Source organism: Gorilla gorilla, chromosome 3 (genome assembly GCF_029281585.2).
Source record: "Gorilla gorilla gorilla isolate KB3781 chromosome 3, NHGRI_mGorGor1-v2.1_pri, whole genome shotgun sequence".
NCBI lineage: Eukaryota > Metazoa > Chordata > Mammalia > Primates > Hominidae > Gorilla > Gorilla gorilla.
The window spans coordinates 148,079,047-148,097,569 of record NC_073227.2 but is presented as its reverse complement, the minus strand read 5'-3'; the positions used below and the strand labels follow the sequence as shown (position 1 = coordinate 148,097,569).

General features: G+C 37.4%; 1 protein-coding gene across 8 annotated transcripts in view; it reads left to right on the top strand.

Annotated features, from left to right (window-relative positions):
* The window catches only part of MFSD8 (major facilitator superfamily domain containing 8), a 49,038-nt gene extending 30,844 nt beyond the window's left edge, over positions 1 to 18,194 (top strand). For 7 of the 8 annotated variants that reach the window (XM_055385331.2, XM_055385330.2, XM_055385328.2 and 4 more), the window contains 5 exons: positions 1,857 to 1,965; positions 4,160 to 4,294; positions 14,039 to 14,142; positions 14,231 to 14,478; positions 15,165 to 18,194. In XM_055385331.2, the coding sequence (XP_055241306.1) occupies positions 1,857 to 1,965; positions 4,160 to 4,294; positions 14,039 to 14,142; positions 14,231 to 14,478; positions 15,165 to 15,371 (803 nt within the window). In that variant the 3' untranslated portion in view covers positions 15,372 to 18,194. Of the gene's footprint in view, positions 1 to 1,856; positions 1,966 to 4,159; positions 4,295 to 14,038; positions 14,143 to 14,230; positions 14,533 to 15,164 lie in introns of those variants that run through there. The other variant, XM_055385332.2, reaches the window with a different exon arrangement.
* The last annotated feature ends 329 nt before the right edge of the window (positions 18,195 to 18,523 follow it).

Genomic DNA, 18,523 nt, shown 5'->3' with positions numbered 1-18,523 from the left:
GACACTACACACAATTTAAGATAGCATAAATAAACATATTTTTGTAATATTTTATGTATTAATACCTGGCATAGGCTGGGCGTGGTGGCTCACACCTGTAATCCCAGCACTTTGGGAGGCCGAGGCGGGTGGATCACAAGGTCAAGAGATTGAGACTATCCTGGCCAACATGGTGAAACCCCATCTCTACTAAAAATACAAAAATAGCTGTAGTCCCAGCTACTTGGGAGACTGAGACAGGAGAATCGCTTGAACCCGGGAGTTGGGGGTTGCATTGAGCAGAGATCGGGTCTCTACATTCCAGCCTGGCAACAGAGCAAGACTCCGTCGCCCCCGCCAAAAAAAAAAAAAAAAAAAATGCCTGGCTTATTTTGGTATTTATTTGTGTAAAAATACTATTTTATTCTGAATAAGTGGATAAATTACAAAACAGTGTGATGAATATATATGAGTAGATTAATATGTCTGCATGATTCTCAGTTACATCAAGAATAGCTTAATGTGTATTAACCTTAAGGCATTGTTCAAGATGAGAAGTCAGTACACTTACTTTGTCCTCCTTATTTATAAAACCACCATAAAATCCTGATTATTTCTTTGCAGAAATATAAATGATAGGGGTTTTTTAAATGGTAATGATAATATAAGGATCTTTACAAATACTAATTTCTTGTTATTTATTTATTTATTTATTTATTTATTTATTTATTTATTTTTTGAGACAGAGTCTCTGTCACCCAGGCTGAAGTGCAGTGGCTCAATCTTGGCTCGCTGCAACCTCAGTCTCCTGGTTAAAGCAATTCTCGTGCCTCAGCCTCTCAAGTGGCCGAGATTACAGGCATGTGGCACCACGCCCGGCTAATTTGTTTTTGTATTTTTAGTAGAGATGGGATTTTGCCATGTTGGCCAGGCTGGTCTCAAACTTCTGACCTCAGGTGATCCACCTGCATTGGCCTCCCACCTGCTGTAATCCACATGTAATCCACATGTAAACCACATGTAATCCCACCTGCTGGGATTACATGTATGAGCCACCACTCCTGGCCATGAGTACTAATTTCGTGTAACACTGAAAATCAAAATATATATCCATTGAAGTAAATCGTAGAACTGGGAACTGATTTAATAAACCACTGGAGTTCTTCATGAAATTCTTGTAAGTCTAAGATTTAAGTAAGGCGGAAAAAATCTGCAGTTGAAATTTAAAGCAAATATATTTAGTATGAGATCACTATGTTAACAGAGTTCTATAAATTACATTCCTGTTTTTGGATTGAGATATACCAAGTACAAAATACATCTTAGTATTTCTTAAGATAACAGGATTGAAGTATATCTCTGGGGAAGAAAATTCACCTTGCTTTTAGATGCCATTTAAAAATTATTTCTGTCATATAAATTATCTTATTGTTGGCCATGCACAGTGGCTCACACGTGTAATCCCAACACTTTGGGAGGCCAAGGCGGGCGGACTGGTTGAGCTCAGGAGTTCAAGCCCAGACTGGGTAGCATGGTGAAACCTCATCTCTACAAAAAATATAAAAATTAGCTGGGCGTGGTAGTACATCTGTAGCCCCAGCTTCTTGGGAGGCTGAGGTAGGAGGATCACCTGAGCCTGGGGAGGTCAAGGCTGCAGTGAGCTGTGATCATGACACTGCACTCTAGTCTGGGTGACAGAGTGAGACCCTGTCTCAAAAAATAAACAAATTATCTTATTATTAAACTACTTTGAAGCCTAAAAAATTTTTTAAATGTTTATTTATAAATTTTGCTACAGTGTAATTTCTACATTACTTTAATGTCATAAGAAAAATTAGATGTATAGGTAATGTAATTTTTCTCCTATTTCCCTATAGCAAGTACAGATGAAGCTCAGGTTCCCCAAGGAAATATTGACCAGGTTGCTGTTGTGGCCATCAATGTTCTGTTTTTTGTGGCTCTATTTATCTTTGCCCTTTTTGAAACGTAAGTTTTATTCCATCTTCATCTGAATCAGATTATGTTTTAACCTTTATTTCTTAATGCAATGTTAATTAGGCATATAGATGTTATTGAAAATCTTATGTAAGGCAAATTTTTCTTACCATGATGTAAAAAATGTATATACATTTTGTTGCTTGTAACTTGAATGTAGTTAATTATTTGTCCATAATCTTAACTACCTTATCTTATTTTCTTATAAAAGAATCTGTTTCACTACTCTTTCCCTCTTTCATCTGAGTTTTATGATAAATACAGTTATAAAACTTTAATGCCATGATTTAATTATCCTTAAGCTCTATAATTTCCTACATATATGTGTATGTGTGTGTATATATATATATAAAATATATATATATATGATTCAATCCGGTAATTTTAACTCAATTTAATACCTGACCTTGAAGAAAAACCTAGTATATTACAAAATCTCTGCCTTGTGCAGGCTTTATTGACCTTTATCATATGGCTGTTTTATTTTTAAAATAACTTTCCATGAAATTATAAAAATAGTACATTCAAATCCCAAATATTACAACTGTATTTCTATATCCACTCCTTTCTGTGAAAGTAACCACTGCTAATACTTTAGTTTGTATTTTTTCAAACATTTTTCCTATGTATGTATAAGAGTGTATGTATATACATGTATCTATTAAACTTACATAGATTATGTGATATCATTTGACAACTTGGTTTATTTACTTGTTAATACATTGTGTCATTTTTATGTTAGTACTTGTAGGTTTGCTTGGTGTTTTTATTTTCAAAATTATTGAGATATATGAAAGTTCTAGCTCACCTGATATTTTAGGGGAAATTTTTTATTGTGGGAAAATATACATAACATAAAATTTATCGTGTTAACTTTTTTTGTTTTGTTTTGAGACAGGGTCTCACTCTGTCACCCAGGCTGGAGTGCAGTGGTGCAATCACGGCTCACTGCAGCCTTGACCTCCTGGGCTCAGGTGACCTTCCAGCCTCAGCCCTCTAAGTAGCTGGGACCACAGGCATGCGCCACCATGCTCAGCTAATTTGTTTATATTTTTTGTAGAGACAGGATTTCCCCATGTTGCCCAGGCTGATCTCGAACTCCTGGGCTCAAGTGATTTGCTCACCTTGGCCTCCCAAAGTGCTGGGGTTACAGACGTGAGCCTCCGCGCCTGGCACTATCATGTTAGCTGTTTTTAAGGTATGCAGTTCAGTAGCATTAAGTGCATTCACAATGTTGTACAACCATGACCACTAGCTATTTCCAGAATGTTTTCATCATCCTAAACAGAAGTTCCATACCCATTAAACAGTAACATACCAATTAAACAATGTTAAATGAATTTCAGACTGGGTGCAGTGGCTCACGCCTGTCATCGCAGAACTTTGGGAGGTTGAGGCAGGTGTATCACTTGAGGTCAGGAGTTCAAGACCAGCCTGGCCATATGGTGAAACCCTGTCTATACTAAAAATAGAAAAATTAGCTGGGTATGGTGGCAGGCGCCTGTAGTCCCAGCTACTCAGGAAGCTGAGGCAGGAGAATTGCTTGAACCCAGGAGATGGAGGTTGCAGTGAGCCAAGATCATGCCACTGCACTCCAGCCCAGGTGACAGAGTGAGACTTTGGCGTCTCAAAAATAATAGTAATAAACAATAAATATAAATTGCATTTCGTAGTCAGTTAATAGAGATCGAATGTAGGGAGAGAAACTTGGCAAGGAAGGATATAGTCATGTAAAGGAAGAGACATTGAGAGGTAAAGAGAAAAATATATATATTCAAAAATCCAGTATATTCTGATAACTTAATATAACATTATTGCATTGAAAGAGACCAATTTAATTAAAAATATAACCATGATTATTTAGTAATGTTAGAATGATAGGCATTATGATTGGTATGGCTTGTTTCCTTTTCCTTTGTTTCAGACTTTCTGTAATATGGCTATATTAGTTATATAATTAAAATATAACATTAGGAAGTAAAATATGAGTAGGCAAACTTAGTAACTTAGGTATGTAACAACAAATGCTTAAAATGTGTTCAAACTTTTGCTTGGGTCTGTTGTCATTGCTAAAAGGCATGCACATTCTTGAGTGTGTAGCTGTCATTATTAAAACTTACACTTCACTTTAAGTATAACAGTTACTGTGATTTAAATAAAATAAGAATAATTTTTTTTTTCTTAGCATCATTACTCCATTAACAATGGATATGTATGCCTGGACTCAAGAACAAGCTGTGTTATATAATGGCATAATACTTGCTGCTCTTGGGGTTGAAGCCGTTGTTATTTTCTTAGGAGTTAAGTTGCTTTCCAAAAAGTAAGTTAAGTGTTTTTCGTTTTATGTCTGTTTTTAAAAAATAAAACAAAAAACAGAGCTAACAATGCAAATGGATGTACCAGGAAAATAATTTAAAGCTTTTTTTTGCACACAAATTTACAATTTATTAAGAGATTATCATATTTCTATACCCTACAGCATTTCTTTGGTAAAACAAAATTTCTCACAAAGTATATAATTGACTCTTATTTATCTTTTGTCTACTATGTTTTCCTGAAAGTATATTTCATAAACCATTATTCTACTGTATTGTAATATATATTGCGCAACAAAAAAGATTCAGTGGTTAAGTTTGGAAAATCTTGGTTAAGATTACCAAACTTATTCTAGAACTTCTATCCACAGTATATATATTCTATATCGTCATCATGGCAAATAAAATTTGTGTCATTTCCCAGACCACACAACACTCTTTTTTTTTCTGAGACAGGGTCTCGTTTTGTTACCCATACTGGAATGCAGTGGTGCAATCATGGCTCAGTGCAGCCTAATGGGCTCAAGAGATCCTCTCATCTCAGCCTCCTGAATAGCTGGACTACAGGCATGACCACCACACCTGGCTAATTTATTTTTATTTTTTGTAGAGATATTATCTCACTATGTTGCCCAGGCTAGTCTCATTCCTGGGCTCACGCAATCCTCCAGCCTCAGTCTCCCAAAGTGTTGGGATTACAGGCATGAGCCACTGCGCCCAGCATAAGTGTTTTTTAATTGATACATGATAGATGTACATATGTTCGGGGTATGAGTGATAATTTGATACATTCGTATAATGTATAAAGATCAAATCGATAATTGGGATACCATCACTTTAAATATTTACCTTTTCTTTATGCTAGGAACATTTGAATTACTCTTTTCTAGCTTTTGACATGTACACTAAATTATTGCTAACTATAGTCACCCTACTGAGCTATTGAAAACTAGGTCTTATTTCTTCTAACTGTGTATTTGTACCCATTAATCAACTATTGTTTATTGCCTCCTTCCCGCTATTATTCCTGGCCTCTGGTAACTACCAATCTAGTCTCTTTTCTTTCTTTCTTTTCTTCTTTTTTTTTTCTTTTTGTAAAAGATGGTGTCTCACTCTGTTGCCCAGAATGGAGTGGAGTGGAGTGATCATGGCTCATGGCAGCCTCAAACTCCTGGGCTGAAGCAATCCTCCTGTCTCAGCTTCGTGAGTAGTTAGGACTACAGGCATGTGCCATAATGCCTGGCTAATTTTTTTTTTTTTTTTTAACGTTTTGTAGAGACAAGATCTTGCTTTGTTTCCTGGGCTCACCAATCTACTCTCTAACTTCATGAGATTCTTTTTTTTTTTTTTTTTTTTTTTTTGTGACGGAGTCTCGCTCTGTTGCCCAGGCTGGAGTGCAGTGGCACGATCTCAGCTCACTGCAACCTCCACCTCCTGGGTTCCAGCGATTCTCACGCCTCAGCCTTCCAAGTAGCTGGGACTACAGGCACATGCCATCACACCTGGCTAATTTTTTTTTTTATTTTTAGTAGAGACGGATTTCACCATGTTAGCCAGGATGGTCTCGATCTCCTGACCTCATGATATGCCCGCCTCAGCCTCCCAAAGTGCTGGGATTACAGGCGTGAACCACCGCTGCCGACCTGAGATTCACTTTTTTAGCTCCCACATGAGTGAGAACATGTAATAATTTGTCTTTCTGTGCTTGGCTTATTTCACTTAACATGATGACCATGAATTCCATCTATGTTACCCCAAATGATGGGATTTCATGGTTTCAATGGCTGAATAATATTCCCATATATATATATATATATATATATATACACACATACCACATTTATCCATTCATCCATTGATGGCCACTTAGGTTGGTTTCATATTTTGACTATTGTAAATAATGTTGAAATGAACATGGGAGTGCAGATGTGTCTTTGATATATTGATTTCATTTCTTTTAGATATATACCTAGTAATGGGATTGCTGGTTCATATGGCAGTTCCATTTTAAGTTTTTAGGAACTTCTGTACTGTTTTCCATAGTGGTTTTACTAATTTACATTCCCACCAACAGTATACAAGGGTTCCCCTTTCTCCACATCCTCGCCAGCATCCATTATTCCCTCTTTTTGATTAAAGCCATTTTAATTGGGTTGAGAGAATACCTAATTGTGGTTTTGATTTGCATTTCTCTGATGATTAGTGATGTCGAACATTTTTTATGTACTTAGTGGCCTTTTATATGTCTTTTGAGAATGTCTGTTCACTGTTTAAAAGAATCATTTTGAGGGCCTGGTGCAGTGGCTCATGCCTGTAATCCCAGCATTTTGGGAGGCCAAGGCAGCTGGATCATTTGGGGTCAGGAGTTCGAGACCAGTCTGGCCAACATGGTGAAACCCCATTTCTACTAAAAATACAAAAATTTTTCTACTAAAAATACAGGGCGTGGTGGCACATTTCTACTAAAATACAAAAATTTTTCTACGAAAAATAGAGGGTGTGGTGGCATGTGCGTGTAGTCCCAGCTACTCAGGAGGCTAAGGCAAGAGAATCGCTTCAACCTGGGAGGTGGAGGTTGCAGCAGTGAACCAAGATCACACCACTGCCCTCCAGCCTGGGTGACAGAGTGAGATTTCATCTCAAAATAAATAAATAAATACAAATAAATAAAAGAATAATTTTGGCCAGGTATGGTGACTCACATCTGCAACCCCAGCAATTTAGGAGGCTAAGATGGGAGGATCATTTCAGCCCAGGAGTTAGTTTGAGACCAGCCTGGGCAACATAGTGAGATCTTATCTCACTATGATATAATGAGATCCCTATTTCTTCACAGACACACACACAAACACAATTAGCTGGGTGTGATGGAGCACGCCTGTAGTCCCAGCTACTTGGGAGGTTGAGGCAAGAGGATTGCTTGAGCCCAGGAGTTTGAGGCTGCAGTGAGCTGTGATCGTACCACTACACTCCAGTCTGGGTGACAGAGCAAGACCCATCTCTTAAAAAAAGAATCATTTTGTAAAAGTACAACTGTAAGGAACATATTTTTAGGGAAATGCTTGTGTAAAATTAAGTTCAGTCATATAGTCTATGGTGGAACATTAGTTGATGAATTTAGACAGTTCTATTTAAGTATTCCTCAAATACAGATACTCTTTAACTTGCAGTGGGGCTACATCCTGATAAACTGATCATCATAAGTTGAAAATAGCACTAAGTTGAAAATACAGGCTGGGTGCAGTGGCTCACGCCTGCAATCCCAGCACTTTGGGAGGCCAAGGCGGGCAGATCACCTGAGGTCAGAAGTTCGAGACCAGTCTGGCCAATGTGGTGAAACCCCATCGTAACTAAATACACAAAAATTAGCTGGGTGTGGTGGCCAGTGCCTGTAATCACAGCTGCTCCACAGGTGGAGGCACAAGAATCGCTTGAACCCAGGAGGTGGAGGTTGCATTGAGCCATTGCATTCCAGCCTGGATGACAAGAGTGAAATTCCATCTCAGAAAAAGCGAAAAACAAAAAAAAAAACATTTAATACACCTAACCTACGGAGCATTGTAGCTTAGCTTAGCCTACTTTAAACACACTCCAACACTCACATTAGTTTTCAGTTTGGCTAAATCATCTAACACAAAGCATATTTTATAATAAAGTGTAGGATATCTCATGTAATTTGCCAAATACAGTATACTGTAGATTACAGTACTGGATGTTTACCTTTGTGATCATGTGGCTGATTAGGAGCTGTGGCTCTCTGCTGCTGTCCAGCATCATGAAACAGTATCATACCACAGATCACTAGTCTGGAAAAATATCAAAATTCAAAATTTGAAGTGTGGTTTCTACTGAATGAGTATCACTTTCCTACTGTTGTAAAGCTGAACAGTTCTAAGTTGGACACTCATAAGTCAGAGACTGTATGTACTTTAATAAGGTTCTAAAATTAATCAACAAATGTTAAGTCAGTGTATCAGGTTCAGTGCTATGGGGGTACTATGAGAATTCTTGTCCTTATGGAGCCAAGTGGAGGGATCAAGATATAAGATAGACATATATTTATATTCAAAGTTAATAGGAAGTACATTACATCTTGCTACAGAAGTAGAGCAGTGCTGCTGATACACATTCTTATAGAATGTCCAATACCATCCCCTCAAAGCACGTGTATTCCAGTAGGGGGAAAGCCAATAAACACAAATGTGAAGTCGGATAGTGGTAAGTACTACAAAGAAGAATAGAAGAGAAAAGAATAAGGAGTGACAAGGGCAGGGCTGGGAAGGGGGGAAATGTTGTATTTGATACACTGCTCAAGGAAGGTATATATGAGGAAGTTACATTTAAGCTGAGACCTTAGTGAAGTCAGCAAAGAGCCATGCAATGGCCTGGAACTCTCTTCCTCGGGAAGGCTGAGCTTTGTGTGTTTAAGGAACAAGCAGAAAGGCTGATTTGACAAGAGCAGAGTGAGGGAAAAGGCAAATGATAAATTAGGTTAGAAAGATGTGAAGCCTGTTGGTATTCCGAGGGCAATGGAAGTCATCGGGTTTTTGTTGGTTGTTTGGTTGTTTGGTTTTTATGCCTGTATTTTGGAAGACATTGGTTTTGTTTTTATGTTTTACTGTTATGCAGAATTTCCAACATATACCAAAGTCTGGAGAGCCTCATGTACTGAATCTCCAATATCCATTACCCAGCTTCAACAATTATAAGCACTTAGACAATCCTGTTCCATCTCTACCTCTAGCTATTCCACACTCTCTTTCCCCTGTACCTGGATTATTTTGAAACTGATCCTAGGCATCATTTCATATCTTCCATAAATATTTCAGTATGTGTCTCTAAAGTTAATGATATTATCTTATCCAAAAAAGTGACTTATTAATATCATCACATATTCAGGTAGCATTCACATTTTCTCCACTGTCTCAAGTGTTTTTTGACTTTGTTTTGTTGTATTTGTTTTTCAGTATGTTCACTAGACTCAGGCTCTTAAGTTTCTTAAGTCTCTTTTAATCAATAAGTTTCTTCTTCATCTCTGTTTTTTTTTCTCTTTTCCTCTTACAAATTGAAGAAACCAGGATTTTTGCACGATAGTTTCCCATATTTTGGATCTTAGTGATTGCATCACTGGTGTTTTGAAGACATTTTCCTTTCTGCTATATTTTTCTTTTTTTTAAATTATTATACTTTTTTTTTTTTTTGATGGAGTTTCATCTTGTTGCCCAGGCTGGAGTGCCATGGCGCGATCTTGGCTCACCGCAACCTCCACCTCCCGGGTTCAAGCCATTCTCCTGCCTCAACTTCCCGAGTCTGAGTAGCTGGGATTACAGATGTGTGCCACCCCACCCAGCTAATTTTTGTATTTTTAGTAGAGACAAGGTTTCACCATGTTGGCCTGGATGGTCTCGATCTCCTGACCTCAGATGATCCGTCCTCCTCGGCCTCCCAAAGTACTGGGATTACAGGCGTGAGCCACCACACCCAGCCTTTATTATACTTTGAGTTCTGGAATACATGTGCAGAATGTGCAGGTTTGTTACATAGGTATAAATGTACTATGGTGGTTTGCTGCACCCATCAACCCATCATCTACATTAGGTACTTCTCCTAATGCTATCCCTCCTCTAGCCCCCCACCCCGCAATGGGCCCCTGTGTGTGATGTTCCCCTCCCTGTGTCCATGTATTCTCTTTGTTCAACTCCCACTTATGAGTGAGAACATGTGGCGTTTGTTTTTCTGTTCCTGTGTTAGTTTGCTGAGAATGATGGTTTCCAGCTTCATCCATGTTCCTGTAAAAGACATGAACTCATCCTTTTTTATGGCTGCATAGTTTTCCATGGTGTATATGTGCTACATTTTCTTTATTCAGTCTGTCATTGATGGGCATTTGGGTTGGTTCCAAGTCTTTACTATTGTGAATAGTGCTGTAATAAACATACATGTGCATGTGTCTTCATAGGAGAATGATTTATAATCCTTTGGGTATATACCCAGTAATGGGATTGCTGGGTCAAATGGTATTTCTGGTTCTAGATCCTTGAGGAATTGCCACACTGTCTTCCACAATCGTTGAACTAATTTACACTCCCACCAACAGTGTAAAGGTGTTCCTATTTCTCCACATCCTCTCCAGCATCTGTTGTTCCCTGACTTTTTAATGATTGCCACTCTAACTGGTGTGAGATGGTATCTCATTGTGATTTTGATATGCATTTCTCTAATGACCAGTGATGATGAGCTTTTTTTCATATGTTTGTTGGCTGTATAAATGTCTTCTTTTGAGAAGTGTCTGTTCATATCCTTTGCCCACTTTTTGATGGGGTTGTTTTTTTCTTGTAAGTTTGTTTAAGTTCCTTGTAGATTCTGGATATTAGACCTTTATCAGATGGATAGATTGCAAAAATTTTCTCCCATTCTGTAGGTTGCTTGTTCACTCTGATGATAGTTTCTTTTGCTGTGCAGAAGCTCTTTAGTTTAATTAGATCCCATTTATCAATTTTGGTTTTTGTTGCCGTTGCTTTTGGTGTTTTAGTCATGAAGTCTTTGCCCATGCCTATGTCCAGAATGGTATTGCCTAGGTTTTCTTCTAGGGTTTTTGTGGTTTTAGGTCCTATGTTTAAGTCTTTGATCTATCTTGAGTTAATTTTTGTATAAGGTATAAAGAAGGGGCCCAGTCTCAGTTTTCTGCGTATGGCTAGCCAGTTTTCCCAACACCATTTATTAAATAGGGAATCCTTTCCCTATTGCTTGTTTTTGTCAGGTTTGTCAAAGATCAGATGGTTGTAGATGTGTGGTGTTATTTCTGAGGCCTCTATTCTGTTCCATTGGTCTATATATCTGTTTTGGTACAAGAACCATGCTGTTTTGGTTACTGTAGCCTTGTAGTGTAGTTTGAAGTCAGGTATTGTGATGTCTCCAGCTTTGTTCTTTTTGCTTAGGATTGTCTTGGCTATATGGGCTCTGTTTTGGTTCCGTATGAAATTTAAAGTAGTTTTTTTCTAATTCTGTGAAGAAAGTCAATGGTAGCTTGATGGGGATAGCATTGAATCCATAAGTTACTTTGGACACTATGGCCATTTTCACAATATTGATTCTTACTGTCCATGAGCATGGAATGTTTTTCCATTTGTTTGTGCCCTCTCTTATGTCCTTGAGCAGTGGTTTGTAGTTCTCCTTGAAGAGATCCTTCACATCCTTTGTAAGTTGTATTCCTAGATATTTTATTCTCTTTGCAGCAATTGTGAATGGCAGTTCACTCTTGATTTGGCTCTCTGTTTGTCTGTTATTGGTGTATAGGAATGCTTGTGATTTTTGCACATTGATTTTTTATCCTGAGACTTTGCTGAAGTTGCTTGTCAGCTTAAGGAGATTTTGGGCACCACTGGTCCCGCAGAAATACAAACTACCATCAGAGAATACCACAGTATTCTCTAATACTATAAACACCTCTATGCAAATAAAATAGAAAATCTAGAAGACACAGATAAATTCCTGGACACATACACCCTCCCAAGACTAAACCAGGAAGAAGTCGAATCCCTGAATTGACCAATAATAAGTTCTGAGATTGAGGCAGTAATTAATAGCCTACCAACCAAAAAAAGCCCAGGACCAGATAGATTCACAGCCGAATTCTACTGGAGGTTCAAAGTTTCCATTCCTTCTGAAACTCCATTCCTTCTGAAACTATGCCAAACAGTAGAAGAAGAGGGACTCCTCCCTAACTCATTTTATGAGGCCAGCATCATCCTGATACCAAAACCTGGCAGAGACACAACAAAAAAAATTTAAGGCCAATATCCCTGATGATCATCGATACGAAAATCCTCAATAAAATACTGGCAAACCCAGGCCAGGTGCGGTGGCTCACGCCTGTAATCCCAGCACTTTGGGAGGCTGAAGTGGGTGGATCACGAGGTCAGGAGATCGAGACCATCCTGGCTAACACAGTGAAACCCCATCTCTACTAAAAATACAAAAAAATTAGCCAGGCGTGGTGGCAGGCACCTGTAGTCCCAGCTACTCGGGAGGCTGAGGCAGGAGAATGGCATGAACCCGGGAGGCGGAGTTTGCAGTGAGCCAAGTTCACGCCACTGCATACCAGCCTGGGCGACAGAGCGAGACTCTGTCTCAAATAATAATAATAATAATAATAAATAAATAAAAATAAAAAATAAAATACTGGAAAACTGAATTCAGCAGCACATCAAAAAGCTTATCCACCACGATCAAATCTGCTTCATCCCTGGGATGCAAGGGTGGTTCAACATACACAAATCAATAAATGTAATCCATCTCATAAACAGAACCAATGACAAAAACCACACGATTATCTCAATATATGCAGAAAAGGCCTTTGATAAAATTCAACACTCCTTCATGCTAACAACACTCAATAAACTGATATTGATGGAACGTATCTCAAAATAATAAGAGCTATTTATGACAAACCCACAGCCAGTATCATACTGAATGGGCAAAAACTGGAAGCATTCCCTTTGAAAACCGGCACAAGACAAGGATGCCCTCTCTCACCTCTCCTGTTCAACATAGTATTGGAAGTTCTGGCCAGGGCAATCAGGCAACAGAAAGAAATAAAGGGTATTCAATTAGGAAATGAGGAAGTCAAATTGCCTCTGTTTGCAGATGACATGATTGCTGTATTTCGTAAAAACTAGTACTTGCATCTAGAAGCTTGATGAAATTTGGGTTCAATTTTTTGGCAAGAATACTTTATAGGTGGGGATATGTGCTTATATCAGAAGAAATATAATGTTTTGTTTATCTCTTCTTAACATGTAAGTAGCCACTGATTATTCCATAGATCCATTAATTCATTAATGAATCATTACAAAATTCTGGTATTTTAATTCTATCATTCCTTTATTTATTTGCTAGAATACTTACCATGAAGAGAATCTTTCCCTCACCAACTATTTGGTTAACCTGAGCTACAGTTGTATAGGAAAGGCAGGATAAAGGCTTGATTATTTTCTTTTGTTTCCCTAACATCCTCAAAAACTGACCAAAGAGTACTTTATTTTAATATACTATGAATTCACAGATTATAACACTTTTTTTTTTTTTGGCGACAGGGTCTTGCTCTGTCACCCAGTTTGGAGTGCAGTGGTGCCATCACAGCTCACTGCAGCCTTGACCTCCTGGGCTCAAGTAATCCTCCTGCCTCAACCTCCTAAGTAGCTAGAACTACAGGCACCAAATACCACTCCCGGCTAATTTTTAAAATTTTTTGTAGAGATGGGGTCTTGCTATGTTGCCCAGGCTGGTTTTGAACTTCTGGCATCAAGCAGTCCTCCCGCTTTGGCCTCCCAAAGTACTGGGGTTATAGGTGTGAGCCACTACACCAGGCCACAGATGATAATACTTTTTGTGTGTTTCAATCCATTGCCATTATTATTCTGTTTTGGTACTCACATTGTCACATTTTTGGCCAGCTTCTTCAAATTGGCTGAGTCAAAAAGACTCATGACCTAGTAGTCACTGATAACTTCTGTGCTTTTTGCTGTGAAAGATCTGAGCTCATCTACTTTTTGTGTCCCAGACCTTAAGTCAGCCATTTTTCAGAGGAGTCCTGGTTATTTTTAGTGGAAAATTATATTTAGCATTCTTTTTAATGGATATATCACTAAAAGTACAAGATATTATTTTTAGTTTTTAAAATTATGAAAGTAATGAAGCTATGTTATAATGTTTCATTTTAAAATTACAGAGTTTCTGTTCTTTAACAGGATTGGCGAGCGTGCTATTCTACTGGGAGGACTCATCGTTGTATGGGTTGGCTTCTTTATCTTGTTACCTTGGGGAAATCAATTTCCCAAAATACAGTGGGAAGGTATAGCCATACATAATTCTATAATGTTAACCTCTGTTATTTATCTAAAATCAACAAGTAATGCACTGCAATGGTTTTGTTTTTACAGATTTGCACAATAATTCAATCCCTAATACCACATTTGGGGAAATTATTATTGGTCTTTGGAAGTCTCCAATGGAAGATGACAATGAAAGACCAACTGGTTGCTCGATTGAACAAGCCTGGTGCCTCTATACCCCGGTGATTCATCTGGCCCAGTTCCTTACATCAGTTGTGCTAATAGGATTAGGCTATCCAGTCTGCAATCTTATGTCCTATACTCTATATTCAAAAATTCTAGGACCAAAACCTCAGGTAAGCCAGGTACCCTGACATTGCAATTATAGAAAATATACTTGTAAGCACTCACATTTTTTGCTGCCATTCTCTATTTTTACACAGACTGATTTGAGGGATTTTTATCATATTCAGCATTTAAAATTTTTAAAAATCCCACAACTTCTGTAAAGTTCATTCTTGGGTAGGTTATGTGGGTTATAGTTTTGGATACAGAAGTTGTAGGAGTGGCATTGTGGTAGAGTGTAAAGTGGCACAGTGGAGTCAGCCAAATATGGCTTCAAACCTCTTGAACAAGTTACTTAAACTTTCTGAGTTTCAGCTTCTACCTTTGTTAAACGGGCATAACACCTGTCATCGAAACTTGTGAACATTACAAATGATGTATGTAAAGCACCTACCTCAGTGACTGGCATGTAGCAGGTACAAAATAAATGTTAGCTTTAAAAGGTATTTTAATCAATTTTATTATTCCCAGGGCTTCGGCAGACATTAAGTTTTTCCCTTTACACTCCTTTTATTTTTTTTAATCTGACTTAATATCAAATGCTATATTTATAGGAGGCATTTTATGTTTAATTTAAAAGTAAAAGATGCAGAAACGATTCTTGTAAGTTTGCTGTAGTTTGGTAATACCATTTCTTTGCTTTTAAACAACTAAACCCCAATATCAATCTGCTTGTCCTCCATTTCACCCCCAACAGGGTGTATACATGGGCTGGTTAACAGCATCTGGAAGTGGAGCCCGGATTCTTGGGCCTATGTTCATCAGCCAAGTGTATGCTCACTGGGGACCACGATGGGCATTCAGCCTGGTGTGTGGAATAATAGTGCTCACCATCACCCTCCTGGGAGTGGTTTACAAAAGACTCATTGCTCTTTCTGTAAGATATGGGAGGATTCAGGAATAAACTAGCTAAGACTGTGATGGAAACTACTTGCTGTGTGGCACTTCCTGGTCTAAAGCTCTGCTAGACAATTGCGGTGAGCCAGTCTTCAAGAATCAGACTACAGATATTGCAGATTTTGAAGAACAAGAACATATGTTGAATAACAGAGAGAATTCTACATGTCATTGTGAATAGTAGGTTATATAAAAACATACTAGATCATAATTTCCTTACCTCAGAAATGAAATATTATTCTTATAATACCTTTTTGTGGTTGCATGAACTAATGAGTGAATGAACAATGATGAATAAATGTGAAGCTGTATTCTTAATACCAACTGCAGAAGTGTCATTAAAATAATATACAGTGGAACCAGAAAGAGGGTTCTGTAAGAATTAGCCATAGCAGAATAAAATTATAGAATTTTAAAAACCTCTACCCAAGTAGAGGTATTTTTATTCAGAAACCTACTTTTTATTTATGAAAAAAATGCATTTTCTATTATCAAGTTCACTTATGAAATAAAAATTATAACACATATTTTCCATTTAGCATGCCTAACATCCTACCTTGCCTTCTATGAGTCTTTCTTCTAATACTGCACCTCTGCCTTATTTTAGTTCAGGGTTTCACTAAGTAACCCCTACATTAATAAAGGAGTATGAATAATGCTAATATTTGAGCAATACAGAGGATTAAGAGATCAAGATACTTCACTGCCTATTAGCCTAATAGGGATACCTGCTTTCTTTCAAATGCCAATAATTCACATTAGAAACATAATCCAGATATGTGTTATTATATATATATATACAAAACAGTAAATGGTTTCTTAAAATTATTGCTATTTTTCAACCCCCTTAAACGGGAGAAAAACATTTAATTAGTAAAACATTAATTAATTTACTTTAATTTTTCCCATCTCTCAAAAGTGGGGGGGAGGAACACAACAGTTTTCGATCTATGTCTGCATAGTTGTGTAGAGCTGCAGAATTTTCGTTGGATTTTTAATTTGGATGATCCATGACAGCCCCAACCTAGTCAGGCTAATAAGTATTTGAGGCAAAATGGCTTTAATCTAACAATTTACTGAGTTTACCTGAAGTTGGCTAAATAACACTGTATGTTTAACTTCTACCTCTACATAAGTTGAATGCTGATAAAAGGAACTAGTAGATAACTATGTATATTGATAAGCACTGTTACAGAAAATGCAAAAATATTTCTAAACACTTTTCCAAATGTTTTCTACTTTAAGTTAGAAATAGTTTCAAATCTGAGAATAAACACTATATAATCTGCACTTTATAGGTTGGGTGCAGTGTCTCATGCCTGTAATCCCAGCACTTTGGAAGGCCAAGGCAGGAGGATTGCTTGAGGCCAGGAATTCAAGACCAGCCTGGGAAACAAAGTGATACCCTGTCTTTACAAAAAATAAAAGCAAAAATTTAAAACTGTATAATCTGCACTTTATGCTAAACTTGCTGTGCTCTTAAACTCAATTTTTTCAGCTCTAATAAAGGGCTTAATTTGATAGAATTATTCTACGATTAAATTTTGAAGACTGTTTTCACTCTCCTCTGCCGCCCATAGCAAGACTGCTTCCATAGATTTCTCAGAACCGTAGCCAGTTCTGGCTATTTGGTCAAGTCTGGGATCCCTCTTACCTGCTATTCTGCAGCTGCTTTCTCTGTCTTACATTTTTTGGGCCACGTCTAATCTTAAAGAGTAAACTCTACCCTTGGTTTGCATAGTGTGCATGACGAAAATAACAAGAATAATGGTAATGATGAAAATGATAAGAGCAAAATTTGTGGAGTGCTTTCCACATTCCAGGTAATGTGTAACATACAATTTAATTCTTACAGCAGTCTTATGGAGTGAAAATACTATTATGATTCCCGTTTTACAGATGAAAGAATGGAGGCACAGAAAAGTTACTTGTCTAAGTAACAGTCTATCCTTAAAGTCCACAGTCTTAACCACTTGATTTTTCATAGTGAGGAAAATATCCCAGAAAGTTGCAGTTTCAATTAATTACTAATTGTAGGGTAATTTAACTATACCAGTGACTCCTGCTAGCAGAAATATTTGGGCAACATAAGCCCACTGACTGGAGCTTTTGTCTTAGCATAATAACCTGTTTCCAGCAAGAATATAACAGAGAAAAGTTTCCCAGCTTTCAAAGGTTTATAATATTGATTAAAATTTAGATAAACTTAACCTTGCACAAATGACTCTTACTTTCCTTTTTATTGAGAGCATTTTCTTTGGAGCATTTTCTTCTTTGGAGGATTATACCTTGCTCATCTTGGCACAAAAGAAGGCGAAAGGAAGTAACATGGGATTGGGAAAAGAGCAAGGAGGTAAAGTTTGAGGAAAAAAAATCACCGTGTTGATGTCTTCTTGAGTAGGCCAAGTTGCGTATAAAGAGAAAATGACAACAGGAGATTTTAAGGTATGATATATTGTTAAGAGTAGTACATATTTAAGAAGAGAAAATATGTTTTTGAAAACATTTAAACTTGAAAGGATGATTTTCATATTTTGAAGGGATTTATAACTTCACAAAGCATCTCCATTCTATCTTGTTCAGCTTTACATTTAAAAATAAACTCTTCTTGTTCATATAAACCTTATCTCTTACATAAAGTGAAATCTGTTAATTTTTTGTTTTGACAAGGATAAACTACTTATCTGCATCTGTTTAAGAATAGATTAACTTATTTTGAGAAGAAATTCTGGGCACCATTTTTGACTATTGAAGACTTATTTGTAATTTAATTTCTACTTTACATTGTGAATGTTCATTTTCTAATAAACAAGATTATTTTGCATATGTACCTTAAGCTTTAAAACTATTCAGTCGTCTTTCAGTACATATTTAAGGGGGTACCCACTATGTGCCAATTACAATGTCATTTGGGGGATTCTGCGGTAAACAAAACACACAGAGCTCCGACCTTCATGAGGCTTATGTACCAGCAAGAAAGTCAGATATTCACAAGATGATTTCACAGATGATTATGATTGAGGGAAGGGTGATGAGAGAGAAGCATAGGGAGCTATGAGGGTGAATATGATTAACAGGGAACCTGACCTGAACAGGAGAGTCAGGCACGTTTCTCCAGAAGAAATGATTAGCCAAGACCTGGTGGAAGAGAACAATTTG